This window comes from Natator depressus, chromosome 1 (genome assembly GCF_965152275.1).
Source record: "Natator depressus isolate rNatDep1 chromosome 1, rNatDep2.hap1, whole genome shotgun sequence".
Classification (NCBI taxonomy): domain Eukaryota; kingdom Metazoa; phylum Chordata; order Testudines; family Cheloniidae; genus Natator; species Natator depressus.
The window spans coordinates 265,503,799-265,528,390 of NC_134234.1; the positions used below are offsets into that span (position 1 = coordinate 265,503,799).

Below are 24,592 nucleotides of genomic sequence, written 5' to 3' on the forward strand. Positions count from 1 at the left end.
CTCTGTCCATATTCCAAGCCCCTGGTACCACAGTGGGACCTAAACCTGGTGCTGGTTCATCTCACGGGGGTCCTGTTTGAACCACTGGCCACGTGTTCCTGGTCTCACCTCTCGTGGAAGGTGGTGTTCCTGGTAGCTATCACATCGGCTAGGCGGGTCTTGGAGCTCGGGGCCCTAACCTCCGAACCGCTATATATGGTTTTTCATAAGGACAAGGTCCAGCTCCGCCCACACCCTGCGTTCCTCCCAAAGGTGGTTTCCGCCTACCACATGGGTCAGGACATTTTTCTGCCCATCCTCTGGCCCAAGCCTCACACAACTAGTGAGGAACGCTGTCTCCAGACGCTTGACGTGAGGTGAGCTCTGGCTTTCTACCTCACGCGGACCAAGCCGTTCAGAAAGTCTTCGCAACTGTTCGTCGCCTTGGCTGAGTGTGCGAAGGGTCAGCCGATTTCCACTCAACAGCTTTCTAAGTGGATCACTTCGTGCATCCGCTCCTGTTATGAGCTGGCGGGGGTTCCCCCGCCACCCATTGTGAGCGCACACTCAACTCGGGCGCAGGCCTTGTCGGCTGCCTTCGTGGCCCATTTCCCCATCCAGGACATTTGTAGGGCCGCCAGATGGTCTTCGGTTCACATGTTCACCTCGCACTATGAGATCATCTCCCAGGCCAGGGATGACGCCAGGTTCTGCAGGTCCGTATTCCATCCCGAGAACTTGTGAACTCCCACCGACCTCCAACAGATATAGCTTGGAATCACCTATTGTGGAATACACATGAGCAATCACTCGAAGAAGAAAAGACAGTTACCTTTTCCGTAACTGGTGTTCTTCGAGATGTGTTACTCATATCTATTCCACATCCCACCCTCCTTCCCCTCTGTTGGAGTTGTCTGGCAAGAAGGAACTGAGGGTGGGGGAAGCGCAGCCCCCCTTATACCATGCCAGGCAGGCGCTCCCCCCTACGGGTACTGCTAGGGGAAAAACTTCCAGCACCGGTGCACGTGGCGAGCACGCACACCTATTGTGGAATAGACATGAACAACACATCTCGAAGAACACCAGTTACGGAAAAGGTAACTGTCTTTTACCCTGCTCTGGAGAGACTGCATCTTTAGAGGTGAGTTCATAGTTCAGCGTTCCTTCGGTCCTACCAAGAGATCCATTTAGTGTCAATTCATATTGGTGCATGTTACGATGTGGGTATCACTCCACTTTGTCCTGCGTGGGTTTTTCATAAAAGGGTGGAATCTGTTGCCATTTAGCAAGAACTTGTTTAAAACACAAAGTTTTTAAAACACACAACCAAACGCCCATAAAAACATATTCCAGAATCCTTTGGAAATATCCGTTTGGAAATTCTTGATCTACAAACAGAGCTAGCCTTGGATTTAGACTCTACAGTCCAGACCCTCAAAGTTATAGAGGCACCTAAATACCTTTAAGGAGCTGGTGCTACATCCTTGGCACAATCTCAAAAGGTAACTCCTGTGTCAGCAGTTTCCCATCTCCTGTCTAGGAAAAGGTTTGCTTCCAGGATTGGCTTTTTAGTAGATAAAGTTTGTTAAATACACTAACTTATTTGTGAAGGCGGGGATCTGGGGGTGGAGGGAGGATTTTTGCCCTTTTCTGATTGGGACATTGGAATCCAGTCAGGTGCTGTTCTTCAGGCAATAGTGTGGTAAACACAAGGCTGATTCACACCACAGCTGCCTTTAGTGGAGGGACAACCGTAGACAGAGGAGAAGTATGCCAAAGTACACTGTGCATGTCCGAGGGGAATGGCTGGCAGTGCCTTGCCAAACGGGCACTAACACAGTGAGATGGCTGGGGAAGGAAGCTGTGAGACGTTACATAAAAAACAAGCCTGATAATGGGGGCTTTGCCTCAGTGGAAGAAGTGAAATTCTGTGTTCGGAGGTGCAAAGGCCTTGGCTTGCTGGATCATGATGATACTTTGGAGGACACACTAGAGGACAATGAGTTTGTTGAAGTTGGTAAGCAAACCTGCAATGACAAATTGTATGGTGATTGCACTTGCATAGGAGACCCAAAGTGTGTATTTTCTGTTTATCTTGAAACTTTATATTTCTGTGATATAGCAAATCTAAGATTTAAGAAAAAATACTAAATTGCAAACTCAGTTTTGAGAAGGCTTTTTAGGTCTTCTGTTGTGTCATGCAGTTGGGTGGGATATGAAGTGTTTGGCTGTAAGTTTTGGATTTTGGTGTATGGTAACTTCATTTTTACTGTACGTTTGTTAAGACATTTAAATACATTTGGCTGCAAATTAGAATTCTTGTCACTAATTTTTTTCTAGCTAATGAAGAATTCTCAGTAGCAACAAACTATGGGCAATAAGTTTTCATTTTGTTTCTTTGTTTTTCCCATTCTTCATTGTAGTTATAGAAGGAGATGTAACGTCTCCGGATTTCATTGCATCTAAGCTAGAAGGAGTTTATTTGTATCCTTTATTGAGCATTGTTTTGGTTAATTTTTACAATTCTTAGATTTGCTAAAGTTGAAAATGCTTAGTACCTTTTCCCCCTTCAAAGGTCTTCCTTCAAAAACTCTAATTAAATGGCAGCTATTTGTGTGGGTTTTGAATGTCCTTTACTTTCCTTTACGTGGCTTCAGATATAGCAAATATCCAGAACCAGAAAAGGTATGGCTCAATAATGATCTTAATAAGATGTGCCCCAATTCCAATAGTTTTTCATGTTAGAAGGTGACGTAGGGTGAAATCCTCTTATCATGGTGGGGGAAATGGCAGTATTTCAAAAAAAACCTATTTTCTTTATTTGCCCATGACACAGAGAGGGACCCCACAGAACATTTCAAATGGAATTGCTGTTTGTGACACATACTATTTGTTTTCAGTAGGACTCAGTAAGTTCCTGCAAACATTTACTACCAAGTGTAGTGCTTTCTATTACTGTGGGTAACCTCACGGAAGCTACAGAAGAAGCACTTTGCTCTACACTGTTTGCAGGATCATCCATGATGACCGCTTAGCTTGTTACCTCTCGTAAAATAACCTGTTCTTTGCTAATGCTTCTCTGAGATAGTTCTTACTGTATGAATGAGAATGGGGCTGAACTCTGTTGTAACCAAGTTCACTATTAAGCTTTCACTGTATTTATTTAGTTATGATGGTTTAGAAATTGCTGACATATACACGACACTCACTAAAATGCAGTTCTTTTGCATAGTATATTTATTTAGATGGGAACAGCTTAACAACAGAGGACCTGGTCAATTTAGGAAAGGGGCTCTACAAGATCAAGGTAAAGATTTTGAAAGAATCGAACTCTAAATACATTTTATTTAGTTAGTTTTTAAATAGTAATAGAGGAATGAATATTGACAATATTGTTTTTCTAGCTCACACCTGAAGCTGAAGCTAAAGTCAGACAATCAAGAGAAGTGATTGAAAGAATTGTAAAAGAACAGACTGGTATTTTTTTTTCTTTTCTAACTTAATTTTGTTGTCTGTTTTAGATTAGTTTAGTTAGATTCTCTTCTTTATCTGAAATATCTGTTTCTTTCAGTTGTTTATGGAATCACCACTGGCTTTGGGAAGTTTGCTCGAACTGTTATTCCAACTAGTAAACTCAAGTATGTTGTATCTACTTCCTTCTTTAATTTAGAAAATGTGTATAGAAAGTAGATCCATATTATTTCTATGGTGTACATTTTTAGTCCATTTTTCTTCCTAAAAGGAGAGGGATATTTTTGCTCAGTTTTGTGAAAAAAATTTTCTATTTTTGAACACTGCAAGTTGGTTTTTAAATGACTTTTCTTTCTTTGTAGGGAACTTCAAGTGAACTTAGTTCGGTCACATTCTGCAGGTAGTGGGAAATTGATTTCAAATTTGTTTCTCTTCCACAACTGTTAGAATTAGGGTTTGTAACCTTGAAATTGTTGTCATTGCAGGTATCGGGAAGCCTTTGATCCCAGAGAGATCTCGCATGCTTTTAGCTCTCAGGATCAATATCTTAGCAAAAGGATACAGTGGGATTTCACTGGAAACTCTCCAGCAAGTTATTGAAGCATTTAATGGTAAAAAAGATATTTAGAAATGAATACAGCTGTTTTATCCTTTGTATTACAACGGTGCCTAGATCACAGGCCCATTGTGCTAGGCACTGCACAAGTACATAGAGTCCCTGTCCCAAGGAGTCTAAGTAGACAAGATGGGACAAAGGTATACAGCACGCAGAAGATTGGGAACTGAAGCACAGAGAGTTTAGTTGACTTGCCAACATTACCCAGGGAGGCTGTGGCAGAACCAGGAATTGAACCGAGGTCTCCCAAGTCCCAGTCTAGTGTCTTAACTACAACCCCTACTTTCTTTATTGATTTGTTTTAATTAAGTGTTCATGGTTTTATTAATTCCAAGGCAGAATTTGGGGTGGAGGAACAGTGCTGTAGTTTGGGAGGGGAGAAAAAGGCAGCACTTCAGATTACCTTTTGCAATTGTATTACTTTTGTCCCTTTGGGTCATTAGACTATGGTAACACTTGGGCATGAAAATAAACTTCATTGTGTGCATTTAACAGACAATGAAAGCAGAATTAAGAATGTTTGCTCAGGGCTGATTACCTGAGAAGACACTAGGTTGCCAGTTCAAAAGCAGCTGAAGGCTAATAATGAGTGAAAGCTGTTACTTTATCAGTTATTTGAAAAGTGGCCTATGTGAAATATTATACTTTCTAGGTATTTATACCTCATCTATCACCATAGTGACTGCCTGTCTGCTAAGGGCTTGATTCTCAAACTGCTAGGCTTCTGTTAGGGGTTCAGTTCTGCAACAGTTGCTCTTTGATCTGGCTAACACTCATGTGAGCATCTTTGAGTTCAGTGGCACTACTTCCTGGAAAAAAATGGTCACATAGGTGTTTGCAGGCCCATTGGGACACGTTTACTCGTGTGAGTAGTTCCGTTGAAATCAATAGGAGGGCTCAAAGGAATAATTCGCTCTGAGTAAGACTTGCAGAAGTGGGCCCTAACTGAGTAGCTGGCCTGAGGCTGGTTGCTAGTAGGCAGTTAATCATGTTAACAAAACCATCAAAACAGTTAATGCCACTTCTATCATTGCTGGCAGGCTCACAGGGAAGTTAAGGGTGACCTTGGAAACTAGCTACCTTTCATTCCTAGAAATGGTCCCGCCAATGAGAGACGGTGAGAGGAGTTTGCAGTTGCTCTGTCTGTGCTATTATACTCATTCTGCAGATAAACTTCAGTTTAGAGGGTTTTCTTTCAATCCATCATCTATCCTAAGCACAAGATTCAGTGTTTATTTGTTTTTTAATCTGTTTATATGAATGAAAGGTTTTTGCATTGCTGGGGACATGAGGCTAATAGAGGCGCTATGGTTATACACATCAGGGTGAACTTACGAAGGTGAACCCTGTGCTGCCTTCCATTATATGACATGGGAAGCAAAGAAACATGAATTTAGTCACAGAATTTTCTAAGTCCACAGAGGGAAATGAATAGACTCTACACTGCCTGCTGCCCTCCTAGGGTGACCAGACATCCTGATATTATTGGGACCGTCCTGATATTAGAGGCTTTGTCTTATATACGCAACTATGCCCTCCCCCCAAAAAAGTGTCCTAATTTTTCACACTTGCTATCTGGTCATCTTATGCCCTTCCCTCCATCGTTCCTCAGTCCTACAGACTCCTCCTTGCCTTTTCCACACCTTCAGAGATTGATGAGGCTTGAGGTAGATCCCACGAGCTAGGAAATTCTCAAAGGCATTTAATGCTGCTAAAAGTCACTGGATGGCTTTGACTTTAGAGGAGATGGGGCATTCAGTTAGAGCTGAACAAATAGCTGCTTTTTCAGTTCGGTGGCCAAGCCAAAAAGTCTGTCATGGGAGGCTGGGGGCGGGGGGGGGGGGATGGAATGAGGGGAATGGTTGGTTTCAAATCCAAACTTTTTAAAATTTTGTCTCACAAAAATGAAAACAAAAAAAGAAAAAAATCACTTGGGATGAAACATTTCTCATGTCGAATTGAAATGACATTTGACATTTTTTATTTTGCTTTGACATTTCATTTTGAAAATGTCATTTTGATTTGATAGTTTCAAAATGGCTGATTTCAATTTTTTCTTCAATAAACTGATTTGACATTTCCAAAATTTTCGTTTTCAGGTTTTTTTCAGCTGAAAAAATCTGCCAAATTTGCCCTGAATTTGCACATCATTTCGGTGCCCTGAAAAATGCATTTTTTTGGTGAATTTACTCTTTACCAAAAAAAATTTCAACCTACTCTACATCCAGTGGCAGCTTGTCACATAAGGGAGCCATGCTGCCTTGGAGAAGAGGGCCTGCAAAGCAGGAAAAACCAGTGCAGTCTTCAGGGTGGCTCTGGCTTCCTGTTGGATTCTGAGGCTTTGCAGTGCTTACTCTTCCTCCCAAATAGGAGAGTAATTCCAGGTATCTGTGGCTTCAAAATGGTGGTTCTTCTAACTTAGTTTTCACCTAATTTTCACTAGAGCTGTGGGTCTGAGGTCAGTAGAACCCTTTTTTTTTTCAGATTGAAAAGTTCAAATATATTTGAATTGAAAAGTTCAAATATATTTTAAACATTGGAGAAGGAGCCAGGAGCGTGGCGTAAACCATGTACCACTGGTAATATAATACTCCAGTGTTAGTGGAGTGAATTTAGTCAGAGATTTTACGTGCCCAATTTAAGACTCCTTAAAGGGGCCTGATTTTATTTTTTCTTTTCTGAAAGCGTAGTGAAAATCAGATCTCTTCAATTTGTCTTGGACACCCAAAAGTGAGGTACTGAAAATCACTAATCACTTCTGAAAATTGTGGCCAATGTAATTATTGTGGCTGTGGATCCAGTTGTTGTTGTATTAACAGGCTGGTGTACCTTTGCATTATAAACCCCTATGCCGAGGGTTTATGAAACCCTACTGGAGACAACAGTTTAGGGCTAAAATTTGACATACAAAGTTCTGTCCAGTAAGCAAGTTTTTATCAGCCATTTTTAAACTGTAAGCAATTTTTAAAAAATGTAATTGTTGGATTTCAGGATGATTTTTAATTGAAACTTCTATCCCAGACTGAAGTGACTTCACTGAGAAATGTACAGTAAAACCTCAGAGCTACGAACGCCACACAGCTCATTTGGAACTGGAAGAACACAATCAGAAAGCAGCAGAGACAAAAAAAAAGAAGCAAATATAGTACAGTGCTGTGTTAAACGTAAACTACTAAAAACAAAAGCAGGGGAAAGCAGCATTTTTCTTCTGCATAGTAAAGTTTCAAAGCTGTATTAAGTCAATGTTCAGTTGTAAACTTTGGAAAGAACAACCATAACGTTTTGTTCCATTATGAACATTTCAGAGTTACGAAACTGCCCAATCATTCCTAGCATATGTGTGTATATGGGCTGAAGGAGCCAAAATTTCAGACTTGGTGCATAAGTAGCCACTAAATAAGCATTTCCTGAAGTGTGGGGTACGCCCTCCAGGACTAGTGGGGAGATGGAGGGCACAGATGATCTATACATGAGTATGGGTAGGCCTTTTTACAAAATGTAGAAGTGTTGAAAGTGGGGTGTGTGTGATTGCTTTCATTTTCCTGAAGGGGGTTCAGTGTCCAAAGGTCTGGGAAATAGTGCTTTAATTTGATCTGAGGAACTTGAGTCTCCAAATATTTAGTAACATCAACAACTGCAGTAGCTTAGGGGCTAACTTCAGGGCTGGCCTTGGGGAAAATAGCTCCCTGGCTGAACTTGTATTTTGGCATCTCTGGCCCCTGTTGCCTCCCCAGGCTCCCCATCCACCCCCTCATTGCCCTGGCCCCTGCTGCCCCTCTGGGCTCCCCACAACGGGTCAGCAGCCCAAGCGGAGGGGCAGTGACAGGAGGGCACCAAAGGGCTATGGTGGTGGCAGGGAAGCACAGTGACCTGAGAACAGGGGAGGGAACCAGAGTAGTACACAGTGAGTCTCATTTGTGTGGGGCTGCAGGGGGACAGTGACATGGGGGCTCCAGAAGGGCAGATCTCTCCCCACACCCCACTACTGAGCATCCCCAATATTCAAGTGCCCCGTCCCAGGGAAGGTGGGTTATGGGTGAGGGAGGTTAAAATGCAAATGCTCCAGTGCACTGGAGGTAGCTAGGGTGGGTGGTGATGGTGGAAAGTTCACTCCTGAAATATCCCAAATGCCCTGCACTGACACCTCCCTTTGGGATGAGCAAGAAAAAGGGGGAGCCCCTGAGAGCTGGGAGGCTGGGAGCTGGAGACACAGTGAGGGAGGCCCCGGGAGCTGGTTGGGCATGGGGTCAGGACCCACCAGACTGACTTGTCTCTTTTCCTTGCAATTTCAGCTCCCTTCCCCTCCCAACCCTGAAGATGCTGGCATCTTCCAGCTCCCATTTCCATTGGGCAGCATCGCTCTCATTCAGACTGCCCATGGAAGGAGTAATGGCTGGGCTGGGACAGTCCCAGAGGGTGTGGGGGGAGGAGGGCAGGAAGAGCCTGCCAGCTCTCCGAGTATGGAGGCAGGATTAGGAGTTGGGCTGGGAAACCAGGTGGAGTGGTGAGCAGGGGCCCTCTGCTCAGGAGCAGTGAGGCAGGCGCTCCTGCCACGCCAGGCTGCATCCCGCAGGCACTGAGGGGGAGCCCGAGTCCCTTGCCTCTTCACCCCGGTGCCCCCTGACTACAACGCCCTGGGTGGTCGGCCACGTCGCCCACCCCTAAGGCCAGCCCTGGCCAAATCTTACTCTACTTGGGGATGAGCAAAGATGCTGTCTCCTGCATCCTCTTCGATAGGGTTTGTGTTCCTCAAAGGCTGAAACTCATCCCAGTTTTGCTGAGGCAGTGCAAATATATGATGCCAAAGTGAAGACCTGTAGTTGGACCTATATTTCCAGTCAGCTGCTCAAAGGCAACAAACTGTTCAGTGGGTTCCATACTTTTAAAGGGTCCTTTTAGGAGTGAGCCCTTTAGATTTTCTTGGTCCTGCCTCAGTGCAGGACTTGGTGACTTCTCGAGGTCCCTTCCAGCCCTACATTTCTATGATTCTATTCTATGCTATGATGAGCTGAGTAGAAGCCATTCTTGTGACACTAAAAATTTAATCCCATATCAGGTTTGTTTTGATATGATTTGTTGGCCAAAAACAACTGGTTTCTTTTTAAACTACAGGAGCTAATTTAGGAAAAATTAACAAATGCCAGTTTGCAAGGGGGGGTGATGCTTCTCCATTTCACTGCTATTCCAGTGTGTCACTTCAAGACAACCAGGGCAGATTCACGTGCTTGTGTCTCTGTTTCAAGGAGAGACTGGACGGAGGCTCTAACCAAAGTCTGATTTCTGCTTTCTTCCTAGCATCCTGCCTGCCCTATATACCTGAGAAAGGGACAGTTGGAGCCAGTGGAGACTTAGCCCCTCTTTCTCATCTTGCTTTGGGGTTGATAGGAGAAGGAAAGATGTGGTCCCCAAAGAGTGGCTGGGCTGATGCTAAATATGTAAGATCAATGTGTCTGACTACTAGACTTCTTTGTCTCTCTCCTTCAATTGGCTCTGGCTAGACTATGTCTATTATGAGAGCAAAGGGAACATTTTTCATCAGAACTGTGTGATGGATTCATAACATTTTATATCCTTTGGATTTTGTGTGTCAGTTTCTTGTGATTGAAGTATTTGTTTCTGCACTGCTTTAACAGTTTGTCCTATAGGACCGGTACCATGGTGAAAAATGAGGCATAAGAATAGAACAAAACAAACACCAGGCATCATGATATTGGGGTTTAGATGCCACCATGTCTGGCATATTAGTAATGCCTAGACAGACACGGTCACCTTGCAGTGAAGCAACATGATGCAAGATCCAACACTGATGAGTGCCAGAATCTGGATGGATGGACAAGATGTCATGTTGTACCATCTCCAAAGATTTCTGAGTGCACCTTCTGTCCTGCAAACATCAGAACTGGCCCACCAAACCTGAGATGATCCCACAAAACCGAGGATTAATGGTGTGGTTTCAAATGCTAAAAGTAAATGGAGACTTTTAGGGGTTTTTCTCTCCTGAGGAGAGAGGGGTTACTAAGATTTCTGTTATGTATTATAATAGCAAGAAGCAGATGTGTAAACTTCAGTAAAGCTGAAAACACATGACATAAATATATAACACTTTCAATAGATTAATTTGGGTTGAAAGGTACCTTTGTGGCATGATTTAGTCTACCCAGCTCTACCATGGCAGAATTGATATTTTTTTTTTAAATGTATTCCATCCCTAATAGATCAGTGTTTGAGCCAGCCATGGATCTCTCGAATGATGGAAAGTCCATAACCCCCCTTGGTAGCTTGTTCCATTCTTTATCTGCCTAGGTACTGACATGACTCCCATCAACATCGTATCTGAGCACCTCCCAAGTATGTAGCCTCTCAGCATCCCTGTGAGATAGGGAAGTGCAGTTATCTCCATTTTACAGAAGGGAACTGAGGCACAAAGAGATTAAGGACATTAATCTCATTTAATGGTACATTCATTTAAATCAAGCAGTCTGTAGCGGAGTTGGAAATTGAACCTATCCTGCTGATTTCCAGTTATTTGCCCCAACCAAAAGCCATCCTTCCTCCATTCACTAACTGCATTTGCTGTTGGTGGAAAAGTCTTCTGCATCTCCTCTGGGGGCTCGAGCGTCTCTTTCCTGCCACTGTTCTTCCTGCTTCTCCCAGTCATCACTGCCTCAGCAGGTCTCTCTTTCAGATTTACCATCTGTCCAGCCGAGGAGGACTGGATACGATTCTAGTCAGAATCAAAGCACTATTTCTCCTTCATTTGCCATAAGAGTCTTTGCTTCATGGTGTGGAATAATACCACCACTCCTTAATGGGCTGCGACTGCGCCACCTCTCAAGCACTCCCAGACTGTGCTGACCCTGAGGAATGACAGCACTGGACTTGAAGCCTGGGTGTGTCATGTGGCAGGACAGAGCATGCATTAGTTCAGGTAGCCAGGTCAAAAGAGGGTTCTCAATGTTAGTGCATAAAAAGCGTTTTTTCCCTCCCTTTACTGTGGAATATTCCAAAATGTTTATTAGCAAAAGATAAAAAAGAGGGTTGTATGCAATCAGCGAAGTCGTCCGGTCAATATATTGAAAGACATTTTTCACTAACGCCCTGTTCAATAAACTGCTTTACAGGTGCTGCAAGCCCATGGCCTGAAGCCGATAACCTTGAAACCAAAGGAGGTAATGAAAACCAAGCCTCGCCAATCGGTAGTTGCTTTATGCATATGTTGCCTGTATTTTAAGAGTGAGATGAATTAATGATTATTTTAAATCCAGTTCCAGAAGGTTTTTAGACATCTGTTTCAGGGAACCCATTAGAGACTCTACAGTAAAGGGTATGTCAGCGTTTCCATTTCACCTCCCATTTATATGTGATTTAGTTCAACCGCAATCATTTATAGAAGCTCTGTGTACAAAGCTTCAGTCCAGAGTAAAACTTAGATCCAGTCTACATATAAAAGTTCCTCTGGAACTGCCATTCATCCACACACACACTTTTTACCATCAGGGGTTTCCTGGACATCCAACAGAGGAAATTACCCCAATTCCTACCTAAGGCAAGTCTGCATCAGTGGAAATTAAATTGGTGTAGTGCCCGTGTAGACGCATCCCACTTCCATGGCAACTAAACCAGTGCAAATAATCCTCCTCCTGCTGTTGCGTGCTGCGCTAATTACTGCAGAACTGACCTGTCTGCTCTCTGTTCTACATTTCAGTGCTCAGGGCTCATCTCAGCTGGCTGTCACCAGAAGTAGTGTGTTCAGACAAGCCCTTATTTTATGAGATGGGTTTTGTTTAAGAATGTAAAACCTTTAGTAATTCAGATGGCTTTTATCCTGCATTGTGGGGACCAGAAGGCTTTTTGTGTTGGTAGTTTAGAGAAAGAAACACATTTGATAACTTAAACACATTTTGTGATATTTAATAAGCAGTAACTAGCATTAGCATGGCATAAATGTTTGTTTATGTAAGCATATTCATTAATTTATTAAACAAAAACCCAGGCTGATGAAATCTTACCCACATAAACTGACATGCACATTCTTAGTATGTAAGATATTCCAGTGCTCTTGATCCCACTGATGGTGGACCATAGTAATTGTCATACCTACAGTACATGCAGCAAGATGCCTGATCCAAAGCCTACTGAAGCCAATGGGAAGACTGCCATGGCTTCAGTGAGCTTTAGAATAGGCCCAAGGTGAGTTAAAACAGAATCTCCCCCTTAAGTCTAACGGCAAGTCTCCCACTGACATAGCACCAGTGTGGACAGAGTGAAACTTGTGCCTCTCGGACGGGAGAAGGGGGCTTTTTTACATCTCTGAGCAACATTAGATTGACTTAAGTGGTAGCATAGACCTGCCCTAAGTTTCCTTGCTTTGGTGGGTTTTTTCCATACCTCATCTTCTTCATGTCTAGAGCTGAATTAACGAGGAGCCTGGTGGCACCTTAAAGACCTAACAGATATATTAGGGCATAAGCTTTCGTGGGTAAAAAACCCACTTTTTCAGATGCGGATACAGACTCACACAGCTAGCCATCTGATACTTAGAGCTGAATTGATTATTTTGTCAAAAAATCAGGAGAAGGGTTACTCTTACAAAGAAAAAGAAATTCTGCCATATTACATGAGGTTTATTTCATGTTACTTCAAACGTTTTTTCAGGGTACAGGATAAGCTTTCTAAGGTACATATAGTGACCAACAGTTAAAAGTAAATTTTTGCTTTAGAGCAATGAAGTCACATCAGCATACTGTTTTATTGTAGGAAAAGTACCTCCACTTTTACTGCAGTAATGTAAATGTTTAGTGTTCATCACTGAATAATATAGTGTTCCTAGGACCCACAGAGGGGACAAATGGAAGTGTTTGTCATTCTCTTTCTGAGATCTTGAAGTGGATTGTTGCCAGTGATTTCTCCTGTAGCCCTAGTACATACACAACTCCCATTTACTTTAGACAGAGTCTTCTGCATGTTGGGATGACAGGAAGAGTCCTCAGGGCCTTAGCTGTATATCTGGCTTGCTAGGTTTCATCAAACCTATACCAGGAGCCCACTGAGCTGATCAGCGATCATGGCCAGATGGCTATAACTAGCTTGCTAGTGAAACTAACTATTGGGAAACAACTCCTAGTTAGGAGACATGGGGATGTAACAGATTCAAAGTAACTGGTGGCTTGTCTGTATCAAAAAATAACCAAATAGCTGAGAACTTAGCATCTCTAGCCCTTTTTATGATTCATTTAATGACAATCCAGGAATCTTAGAAAAGGCCTTTCTTTGACTGACACGTGTAATTATGAAAATTACAATGGCTGTGGCATGTGTAAGGCTGCAACAGATTCATTTAAAATAAACACCTGCGATCTCTCTGAAGGGTCTGGCTCTTATCAATGGAACCCAAATGATCTCCTCTCTGGGATGTGAAGCAGTGGAACGAGCCAGCGCTATTGCTAGGCAAGCGGACATAGTTGCTGCACTGACACTTGAAGTCCTGAAGGGTACAACTAAAGCCTTTGACACTGGTTGGTACTGAATTTTCTGTGTTCACTTTCTCTTAGCTTTTGGAGAGGGAAAAGCAAAAGTGTAATGCTCTTTCATTTGTTTTAACAGATATTCATGCAGTGCGTGCCCATCGGGGGCAGATTGAAGTGGCATTCCGATTTAGGTCACTTTTAGACTCTGACCATCATCCATCAGAAATAGCAGGTGAAACGTCTTTGCTTCCTGCCATGCAAGTCACCTATTTGATTTCCAGGACAGACAGGGAATTAAAACAGTGATGTGTGGCCTTTTCTATAAGAATCTTTCTTTTGTTTTGCAGAGAGTCACAGATTTTGTGACAGAGTTCAGGATGCATATACGCTGCGCTGTTGCCCTCAGGTAAAATGAGTTTCCCACTCCCTCATACAGGGATAGGCTAGTGGCAGTGAAATCCCAATCCTAGTGTAATGTCAGTTAAATGTTGGTTGTCTCCTTTAAAATAATGCAATTACATTATTTCCCACTCAGCTCAAATAGGGCTTAATTGAGACATAAGTAGTTCCTGGACCTTGTACACAGGAATGATTTTTAACTCTTGATAAACTCAATCCATATTAACACAAGCAAAACTATTGAAATTGGCGGGAGCTTTGCCTATGTAAAAACTAAAGAGCTGGGCTTTCCCAAGTTTACTAATAATTCCTTAATAATTCCTAATGTACATTGGCAAATTAGCTAAGCTTTGAGTACTTTCTTGATCAGATAGAGGTTGTACATGTGGCTGAGGGACAAGGGGATGCCAACCCAAACACACAAAGAATTATACATTTATGTTGTCATCATCATCATATAATGTCATAATAATAGTAAATCAAATCTTTAATAAGTACAGTATATCTAGCATTCCACAATAGCAATTTCCCTGGTTATCACATCAAATCAAAGTCTGTATCCCTGTGAGTGAGTGCCAAGTCTGGGAGTGGGGGCAAGGCAGAAGTGTGCTCTCAGAACGTAGAATTGGCTGGATCTATATCTTGAGGATGAACTACAAATAGACATGATCTGTGGCTAATTGCTATTGTTTCTTTTAGGTCCACGGCGTGGCGAATGACACAATAGCTTTTGTAAAGAACATAATCATGACTGAAATTAACAGTGCAACAGACAATCCTGTATCTTTTTGATGATTCAGTTTCTCAGTAAAATTTTGGTTGTTACTTTTTCCCTTCTAAATGATTATTAGCTAATGAAGCAGAAATTATGGCCCTGATCCATCAAATCACTTACATATGTGCTTAGTCAGTGGACTGCTCTTGCTTAAAGTTAAGCACACATTTAAGTGCTTTGCTGGATCAAGGCCTACATGGTTATAAGGGCAGCTGGGAACTTTGGCCGCCAATTGGACTTGAAGGTTGACAGTGACTTGTCAGTTGACACAAGGTTGGCAAAACTTGCATTCTAGAATGCACTTTGAGTTCTAACAGAGGGTAACTACAAGAGCTATGCACCACTTTTAAGAGCTGTATGAGCTCATTTTGGGAAGCTCTGTGCATACGTCTTGTATTGGTGCTCTGAACAAGGGTGAATTCCACTTTTTAAGAATAAAGGTATGTACAAAAGATGCTCCTCGTGTTAGCTGATAGCAGTGATGAGTGCCCATCTTGCTCACTATATATAAAATTTCACCTCCACTGGTGAGAGCACCACCGGCAATTGAAAATTACACTAGAAACTGTGCTCAAGTGTGGCTTTGCATTCCTTATAACCTTCACCTGCTGACCGTCCAGCCTATTTAATAAAATACACTCTTCAGCTGTATCTGTATGGTGGGAGAACGGGGCATTGTTTTACATTTTTTCTTACAACTGCACATGCAGAAGTGTGAGCTACAATATATATGCATATGGATTTGCACATCAATTCTTCCTCCTTTCAGATAGGATATTCAGAGATGTGTGGTACTTCAGTAATTCTTCATTCATGTTCACATCTTAACTTGTCTTTAAAGATGGTTTTTGCTGAAAGGGGAGAGACCATTTCTGGAGGAAATTTTCATGGTGAATACCCTGCAAAGGTAATTAAGCATTTGGAGAAATATTAGCTTATTTTCTGACATTTTTTTAAAAAATCAGCTGATTCCATCAAGAGCTTCTCTTGTAGGCTCTGGACTACCTGTCAATTGGTGTCCATGAACTTGCTGCAATTAGTGAAAGAAGGATTGAGAGACTATGCAACCCATCTCTCAGTGAGCTGCCTGCATTTCTAGTCACCGAAGGGGGTCTGAACTCTGGTTTCATGATTGCGCACTGCACAGCAGCGGCCCTGGGTGAGTACACAAAGGCCGAAGCAAGAATGGCAAGAAAACAAAATTAGAAAGATCAACCTACATTAGCATTGTGGTAGTTTGATACTACTGATAAAGGAACCCCAAAAAAACAGCTCTCAGCTCCAACTGTAAATTCTCCTTTTCTCCTCATGTCCAGCTGAGCTATCTGATATAGTTGCAGTTCGTTAGACTCAGAGGCCCTGAACCTGTAAAGATTTATGTATGTGTTTAGCTCTAAGCCTGTGAGCAGTCAGTCTAGGGTTGCCAACAGTCCCTTATTATAAGGGATGTCCCTTATTTTTTCATCTCTGTACAACAAGATCAGGCATTGCTGAGTGCTGCAAAAAGCAGCAAGAAATCCCCCTGGTGAATGTAAGTGAGTAGTGTTCATTTATTTTATTTATTTATTAATGATAATATTGGGAGTGAGATGGGGCGGGAGCGCTAAGAAAAAAATCCCTTATTTTTTAAATACAATGTTGGCAACAGTAGGATTACTCAAGTGCTTAAATCTTCGTAGGTTTGGAGTCTGAGTTTTGGAAGGGTTAAGTGCTGCAGCCCCACTTGAAATCAGTGGGAGCTACAAGTACCCAGCACCTCTGAAAATCAGGCCCTAATAGCACAACAAAGCTAAAAAGCAAATTGTTTATGCACAAACAATTCTATTTTTGATTCTACACAAACCATGTCTCTGTCTGTAGCCCTCCCCTTCTGGGGCACCCCGATCCCCAAGGGTGGTGTGGAGCCCCTTAAACTTTCCTTCTCAGGGACACAGCAATAGACGCTGGGTGCTTAGCGCACACTGTCTCCAGCTAGTGGTTGGATGCATAAACCAATAACAAGCCCGAGCCCCAGGCTATCACAATGCACAGGTACAGTAAGTCAAACCCAACACACAGCCATTTTATTCACAGAAGGGATGGGGGTAAATTAAGAGGTAAAGAGAACAGGCAAAGGAATCAAGGCTGTTAAATAAATGATGCCTCAACCAATCCCACAACAATGATTCTGGTGCAGGGGAGGCCTACGGGCTGAGCTGGCTTTCATTTCTCAGGGATGCAGCAGAATCTCAGGACTCATCTGTGTTGTGGAGCTGGGGGCTCCAGGGCAGGCTCAGTCCTTCTCAGGGGAAGAATCAAAATGGCTGCCTGTCTTCCCTTCTGCTTCACAGAGCAAATCTGAGGCTGTTTCTCCTCCTCCGCCTTTCTTCTCCTCCTCCAGCCTGACTCCCTGCAGCCAGCTCTCCCCCTGGTCACAGGTCCCTGCCAAGCTCAGCTCACATGACCCTGCCCATGTGCAAGCTTTCCCAGGGTCTGCTCTTGGTATCTCAGGCATGTCTGTCAGACTCTGGCCCATCCTCCACAGGCTGACTTTCCCTCCGTCCCCACCCAGGACAGGCAGTCTCCATTGGAGTTCCAGGCTCTGAGTCTGTGCTGTGCTATGTGGGAGCTGCTGGGAGCTGTTTCTCTGAAGTCCCCAGCCTAGCAAGGGGGCTACACTCTCCCCTGTCTACAGACTTTGATGGCCTCATCAAGTTTAAAACAATCCACATGCAAACATACAAAATACAGAAAATACTCTCCTTGGCTATGTAATCTCAGACCTACATAACCCCTGATTCATACAGAGGTGCATACATGAGACTGGGATTTCTGGGACATACCGAGTGTTACACGCCCTATGCCCTGTCCCAGAGGTCATAACAACAAAGCCGCCTTGGGTGCTATCCATTTATGTACCATATCCGTAGGGACTCTCAATGAATCACAGGATAACTTTATGGTGGGCTTAACCTGTCTAGGCTCATCGTGTCGTGTTCTCCAATTTCAAAGCCAGAGTCATTGATTTCTTCTTGACCATGAATGGCCTGGACATTCTCTTCTCCACTGTAGGGTGACCCTATGGGGAGATCAGGCATGACATCATGAACTGGTGAAGCATACCCTGGTTCTGGGATATTTAACCTGATTGGTTCACACTAGAGTGCAAACAATCTGTTCAGAGAGCTTGGGCTCAGGCACTTTAAAAGTAAATTGCTGGTGTTGATACCCAGTGTTGTCCTCTCCCTCTAAGCCAGAAAGAGCTACTGTGTAAGGTAATTGTGGTCTTCTGACCTCTCAGGAATAGCTGAAGGTTTGTAAAGGAGTAATACTATGAGGCCATTGCTGACCGCTTGTCTGTCGAATGGTGTATGTTGGTGGTGAGGCAGTTCTGACAGGCCTCCTCACCACTTGTCCTGTTGGAAGGATGTGATTCCTGTGCAGGGCGTTGGAGGGGCCCACACCTTTTACTAGCTTGAGTCAATAGACTGGCAGGCCTGGCACTTTGTGTAGGGCTCAGCCTTCCACCCATCTTCAGTATTGTGTGTCCCAAGAATGCCCAGGGTCCTGATGAGAACTGACTTCTATGTGCAATTCCTGGTCTCTGACCCTTTGGTCATAGCAAGCTTTGTTACTCTGATTGTTCTGTGTAGCAGTAATGGCTGTGCTGGGTAGTTTAGAATTGTTTTCTCAGATGGGTAGTATATTGAAGGTGTGTTTCAGGTTAGATTCTATCTACAGAAATGCTGAAACAAAGATCCGCAGGCAGTCAAACTTCTCGACAAAATATGAGAAAGTAAGATGAGTGTCCAGTGTTACAACTGGAGGCGTGTATCAGATGAGAGACTGCTGATTCCAGCTCTGTTTCTGATGAGACTCTCGCATGCCTAACAGTGCGGGAGAGGAGGCCTTAACAGAGTCAGCTGGCTTTCAGTCCTCCTTGGTGCAGCCTCATCTTGGACCTCAGACTCTCTGATTTGGAGCTAAGGATACTGGGTCTCAGACCTTCTGAATGGGAGAGGCAAAATGGTTGCTGCCCCTTCTACTGCACAGAGTAACTCTGAGACTGCTTCTCTTCCAAGTCCTCCCTCCTGATTCCCTGGTCACAGGTCAGGCTCCGCTCACATGCCCCAGCCATGTGAAGGCTCTCTGGAGTCTGCCATTGGTAGTCCCATCCCAGGCATGCTGATCAGTATATGGCCAATTTTCCATGAGCTGTGTGCGTCCCTCAAGCACAGGCAAGGGAGACAGCTGCTTTTTCAGTCTGATTCCGGGTTGTTTTATATGGGAGCTGCTTCTCTGTGGCAAGAGGGCTACAAGTGAATTTTATTTAGTCAGATTCACAGTGAAAGATCTAGGTCCAGATGAAGTTAGAATACTGTGAATAAGTGCTTCATTACCCCCCTGCTAGAGTAAGACTGCATTTTACAGACAGTCCTCCAAATAACTTCCTGCAATCCTTACTCTGACAAAACTCCATTACTTTCAAGGGGAGTTTTGCAAGTTCTGCAGATGTTGAATGCTGCATCGGTTCGTGGTCTCTAGGCCTCTCCTCTTAACACTACATTTTGGACAGTATTTATCATGAAAATAAAATTGGGCAAGCCAATCCCTTTTGAGATGTAAAGTACCAATGGCCTTAAATAAAGCAATGGCAAGACTACTTCCCGGCCTTGTACTTTCACTATGAAGCCCACTTTCTGGCTCTTCAGGGCCTTTTTCTTCCTCTGCTTTTATTGCTGTTGGAAGCTCTATTAGAGCTAGAAGCAGCCAAACCACACATGGTGCAAAAGCATTTAAGGTTAGGGGAAGGAGTTGTTCTTGAGTTAGTCAGAAACTTGTACAAGACGATAAAAAGGTCCAAGGGCCACTGTAGAATATAGGACTGGAAAGGTCAAAACTGGGAAATGGAATTCTTTTGAGTATTAAAACATAGATATATATAGTCCACATTTGAACCAGATATTCCGGTCTGGCCCTGCCAGGCTTGATGCTGGGGAAAGGGAAAGCAATTTTTACACTCCCTAGATCATGGGACCAGCTGGGGGCTGGTCTGACATAAGTTAAGGCATCCTCGGGGCTGCTTTAAGACTCCATTCCAGCAGCTCTGGATTTCAGGGGTGTTGGAATTGCCCAGACATACTGTCTTTGTCTTGGGAATGTTCTACGCTGGGGGAGTCCTCAGGAGGATGCCAAGAGCAGAGGAGGATATAGGGGGGGTTTTTGCAGCTACTTTGCACCACCAGAGCTGGGCTGAAGAAGGGACCCTTGGTCTATTTTAAACAAGATCTTTCCTCTGGACGTAATATTTACCTTTATATATTTGGGTTAATATCAGCATTGGTTGATCAATGTACAACATTACTGTCTTCAGAGGCAAAATGGCTTGAATGTTAGATGTTGCAGATGGCTCGGTCAAGCCATACCATGGGCATGCACTTACCATGGATGGGTCTGGATCCTTCATTGCAGCATTTTAGACTCAGCCATTGTTTCTAGCTCCTGTTTGTCCATACAGTACACCATTTATTCACACTGGACTTTTGCAGTTTCTGAGAATAAAGCCTTGTGCCACCCCTCTTCTGTGGATTCTCTCTCAACCAGTGCTGCTACAGAGGACCATGTGTCCATGGGCGGATGGGCTGCACGAAAAGCATTGAAAGTTATTGAACATGTTGAACAAGGTAAAATTAAGACACTGATTTTTAGACAGATCTACTGTATTGTAGCTAAGTTAAAACTAAATGCCTTTCTTCTACGTAAAAAGAAAAGGAGCACTTGTGGCACCTTAGAGACTAACAAATTTATTTGAGCATAAGCTTTCGTGAGCTACAGCTCACATCCGATGAAGTGAGCTGTAGCTCACAAAAGCTTATGCTCAAATAAATTTGTTAGTCTCTAAGGTGCCACAAGTACTCCTGTTCTTTTTGCAGATACAGACTAACACGGCTGCTTCTCTGAAACCTTTCTTCTACGTGGCATCATTTTTTTTAAATGGACCCTTCAGTCATTTTAAAGAAGTCTTTTAAGATATTGTCTTAAGTAGTTACTTTAATTTCTTTCTAGCAGAAATATTATTGAGATGAATGTAGATTAGTGTGTTCCATTGAAACAAAACCACTTATCAAAGAGACACTGAGCGAAAATTCTTCCATTCTTCTTTGTCTCAAAAGATTAAAGTTGTAACTTTGAAAAAATACTAATTTCAGCTGTTGCTGGAAGAACACAACAATACATACCATGAAAACCAGTATGTACAATTTTCTCTTACATGGGTTGATACAGTGAAGTGCTTTGAAGCTCTAGAGATCTCTAAAAATACTAAGTATTATCGTTTTGCACATTCAGCAAAGTGAACATGTAACTGGAGAAAACAATGTGTCTTAGATAACGTCTTCCTTAGGAGAATTTGGCCCTTGTGTAAGTGAGAGATAAATGCCACTAGACAGGCAGATACTGTGCAAGCTTTTCCAATACATATGTGTCAAGATCTTTTAGTTCTACCAGAGTTCTCATACTAACAAGAAGTGGGCCTGAACCAAACTCCATCTCTGGACACCCCAGCGCACCTGGGAGTTTCAAAACTGGATGTGAATTCTACAGCTTAGGCCCATCGCTACATCTAATTTAGTTCTGGGGAGGGCTGTGATTTAGGATGTCTCTGTTTTGGGGTGTACCTTGGAAGGGATTTTCATGTGTGCTGAGCAGCCCGCTTGCCAGTTGAAGACAACAGGCCTTCTGAACACTTAGCACCTTGAAAGGTCAGGCTCAGCATGTCTGGACATCCAAAATCAGAGACTGTTTTTAAGTGTCAGCCGGAACCTCCATCTGTTTCCCCATCTATTAAATGGGTCTTCTGTTTATCTGCCTCAATTAAACTTTGCATAGCACTTTGAAGTTTTGAGGTACTAAGTAACAGTAACAAACTCCTTTTAGAGGTTTTCCAAATGTAAACGTACAATGAGTTGTACATCCTAAAACCCGCTATCCAGCCTTTCACTGTTTGGTTTCCTAGTGTTGGCCATTGAACTTCTTGCAGCCTGCCAGGGCATTGAGTTCCTACGCCCCCTGAGAACAACCACCCCATTGGAGAAAGTCTATGACCTTGTGCGCTCTGTTGTAAGGTAAAATCAAATAACCTTTTCCCAAAAGTTACAGCTTTGAAGACCTGCTAACTACGGTGTTGGTTAATGTTTGGCTAATGTTCTCAATTTGTCTCCTTTCAGGCCTTGGCTAAAGGATCGCTTCATGGCCCCAGACATTGAGGCAGCTCACAGGCTGCTTGTGGAGCAGAAGGCAGGTGTTGATACTGGCATTTGTTCAGTAACTCATTCCTTATGAAGGGATCTGCAGTTCTTCTTTCAAAACACCCCTTGATGCTTCAGGGGAAAAACAGCTCTTCCTCTCGCATGCATGATTTAATTACCACCTTCTCTGAAGGAAGATGTGTGAAGATTTTAGTTTGTCATAGTCTTTTAAAGGGATGCTTTTAGTTTAAAAATAATATATTTTAAATGAGTCCCCTCCATTCTGTTATTGATAAATGGCTTAGATTATTGAAACTGACAGGACTTTACAAATATCAGCCCAGTCCTGCAATGAGCAGGACTCCTGCATCCACAAGGAGCCCCATTAAAGTCAGTACTTGCTGAGTACTATCCATGGGGAGCTCATTGCAGGACAGGGGCCAGGGAGTAGGAGGACAGTCCATATCCCAAAAAGCTTGTTACCCAATTCAAGACCAAATACAAGAGAGGACCTGGCAAACCATAGGAGCGCAAGGATGAGAGAGCAGCAATGAGGATGTGCATTAACACAGCCCTATTGTGTGCTCGGCTAGAGGGTTCGGAACCCACTTCGTTTTTTTACAGTTGTAAAATGTAACTAACAGAAGAATGAGCGAGAGAGAGATGAGGTCCATACTGACCTATCAAACTATTTGCAGCCATATGGTCCCTAATAGACCACCTGTCTTACAACCCTGCTAGGGGGAACAATAAAGGAGAAAAAGGAAAACTTTCCAACCTTTAGGTTCCTTAGTAAATCTGAGCCCCAATGTCTGGTCAAATCTGCCACTCCTTGCCAGTGCTGCCAATCACTGACCTTTCTTGGCCATGCCAGTCTTCCATTCCATGCTACCCTGGCGCCTGCATGACCAGATGCTTTCTATAAGACACCAGGGACCCATCCCTAGCAGCTCCTATCCCTCCCTAGGTCATCATCTGGGTAGTAGGAGATGCAATGTCTCCTCCCACCTGAAAAAACTCACCTTGCATCAGTCAGGACAGTAGCCATATCCCATTCCCTTGCAACTGCACCCAGATCCCCCTTTACCCAGCAAAACTGTAACTTCCCAACAGATTTTTACGCTCAGTAGCAGTTTTGAGTAGCAGTGTCGCTCTTCAGCTACCAGCTCTGACCCTATGTCTATTTCAGATGGCCACATGCAATTTATTTCTGAATATCTATTACATTCAGTTAGTTATGCCCTGCTTCTGTCTGCACAGGGTGCTCTACTCTTGTGCATTGACATATGACTCAGTTTGAACATAAAATCTTTCAGCCTTCACGTCTGACTCTGCTGTTGCTCTTTCTGTCCTGTAGGTTTGGGAAGTAGCTGAACCTTACATTGAAAAATATAGACGGGAGCATATTCCTGAATCAAGACCTGTTTCACCCACAGCCTTTTCTCTGGATTCATTGAGAATGAATAAATGTGTTGGGACTGATCACAGTGATCAGGATGAACTTTAATGTGCTATGAAGTCTGGTACATAGAAAGTCCTTTCCAGTGCTTTGTTTGATGGAGATTGTTTTATTATGATACAACATGGTTTCTTCCTGGAATATAAAGGAAGCGTGTGTAGGTAGTTGTCTCACCTGTAAAAAGATCCCGTTGGATTGTAGAGTGGATTAGATTGAATTTGCTGATGGTCTAATTTAAACAATGGTCTAAATACAACCGTATTGGTACAACTCCATTGACTTCAGTGGACTTGCACCCGCTAATGCTGGCCCTGAATTTGGCCAAATGAGATCAAACATGAAATAATCAGTTTCAATAGAAATGCATCAAATCATACAGTCCTTAATCAGGCAAAACTTCCACTGAAGCCAATGGGAGTTTAGCCTAAGAACTGCTTGATTTGGCCTAATATCTTTATTTACTAAAAATATGTGGAATGGACACTTTACATAGTACAGAGTTTACTAACTGCAATGGCAGAATATTACTGGGGTTACCTTTCCTTACTGATTTAAAAATCAAACCATGATATTCCTATAAAAAGTAAATTCTTCATGTGAATAAACCTGGCTATTTATGCATATGTAATCCACCCACTCTGCAGGTGGTGAGATAATTTTGCATTAATGTCAGTTGGAGGGGACTGTGTTGCTAAATTCTACCCCCCTGAAAATTAAAGAGGGTACTTAAAGCTATTAATTGGATTGTATTTTTGATTCTGTTTCTATTTAAACATTGTTTTCATGTTGTGCCATCCTTTGGGTACGGATATGGCTTTTTATGTATCTCTAACTTTGTCAATGTTAGTATAACTGAGGATTGGAGCACATCAAGCTAGATTTCATTCTCCTGTCTCTCTTGAGTTAGACCTTTTTGACATGCTGCATTCCAACAGTAGCAAAATTGTCTGATACTTTTATCCCTATCTGTTTTACGTGCACCTCAAACACTGTGCAGATCAAGTGTGAGTTAAACAGTCCTGTGTCATGAGAGAGCATTTTATAGCAGCTTCTTCACAAATCTGAAAAGCTGTATGAACACTAATTTAGCAGGGGTGCTGGAAGTAGGGGTGCAGCAGCACCCCCTGGCTTGAAGTAGTAACAACAACCAAATACATGGTTTCTGCTTTCAGCACCCCCACTATAAAAATTGTTCCAACA

The 24,592-nt window shown here is 43.0% G+C and overlaps 1 protein-coding gene across 1 annotated transcript; it reads left to right on the forward strand.

The window, feature by feature from the left end:
• The first annotated feature begins 1,749 nt into the window (after positions 1-1,749).
• HAL (histidine ammonia-lyase) lies at positions 1,750-23,440 on the forward strand. The gene is made up of 21 exons (XM_074955660.1): positions 1,750-1,996; positions 2,403-2,463; positions 2,637-2,664; positions 3,212-3,286; positions 3,384-3,456; positions 3,551-3,617; positions 3,813-3,850; positions 3,936-4,061; positions 9,362-9,501; positions 11,188-11,235; positions 13,434-13,581; positions 13,670-13,765; positions 13,881-13,939; positions 14,632-14,712; positions 15,549-15,614; positions 15,701-15,866; positions 16,192-16,242; positions 20,236-20,370; positions 21,702-21,810; positions 21,913-21,982; positions 23,291-23,440. The coding sequence occupies exons 1-21, from the start codon at positions 1,750-1,752 to the stop codon at positions 23,438-23,440; spliced, it is 2,034 nt and encodes a 677-aa protein (XP_074811761.1).
• The last annotated feature ends 1,152 nt before the right edge of the window (positions 23,441-24,592 follow it).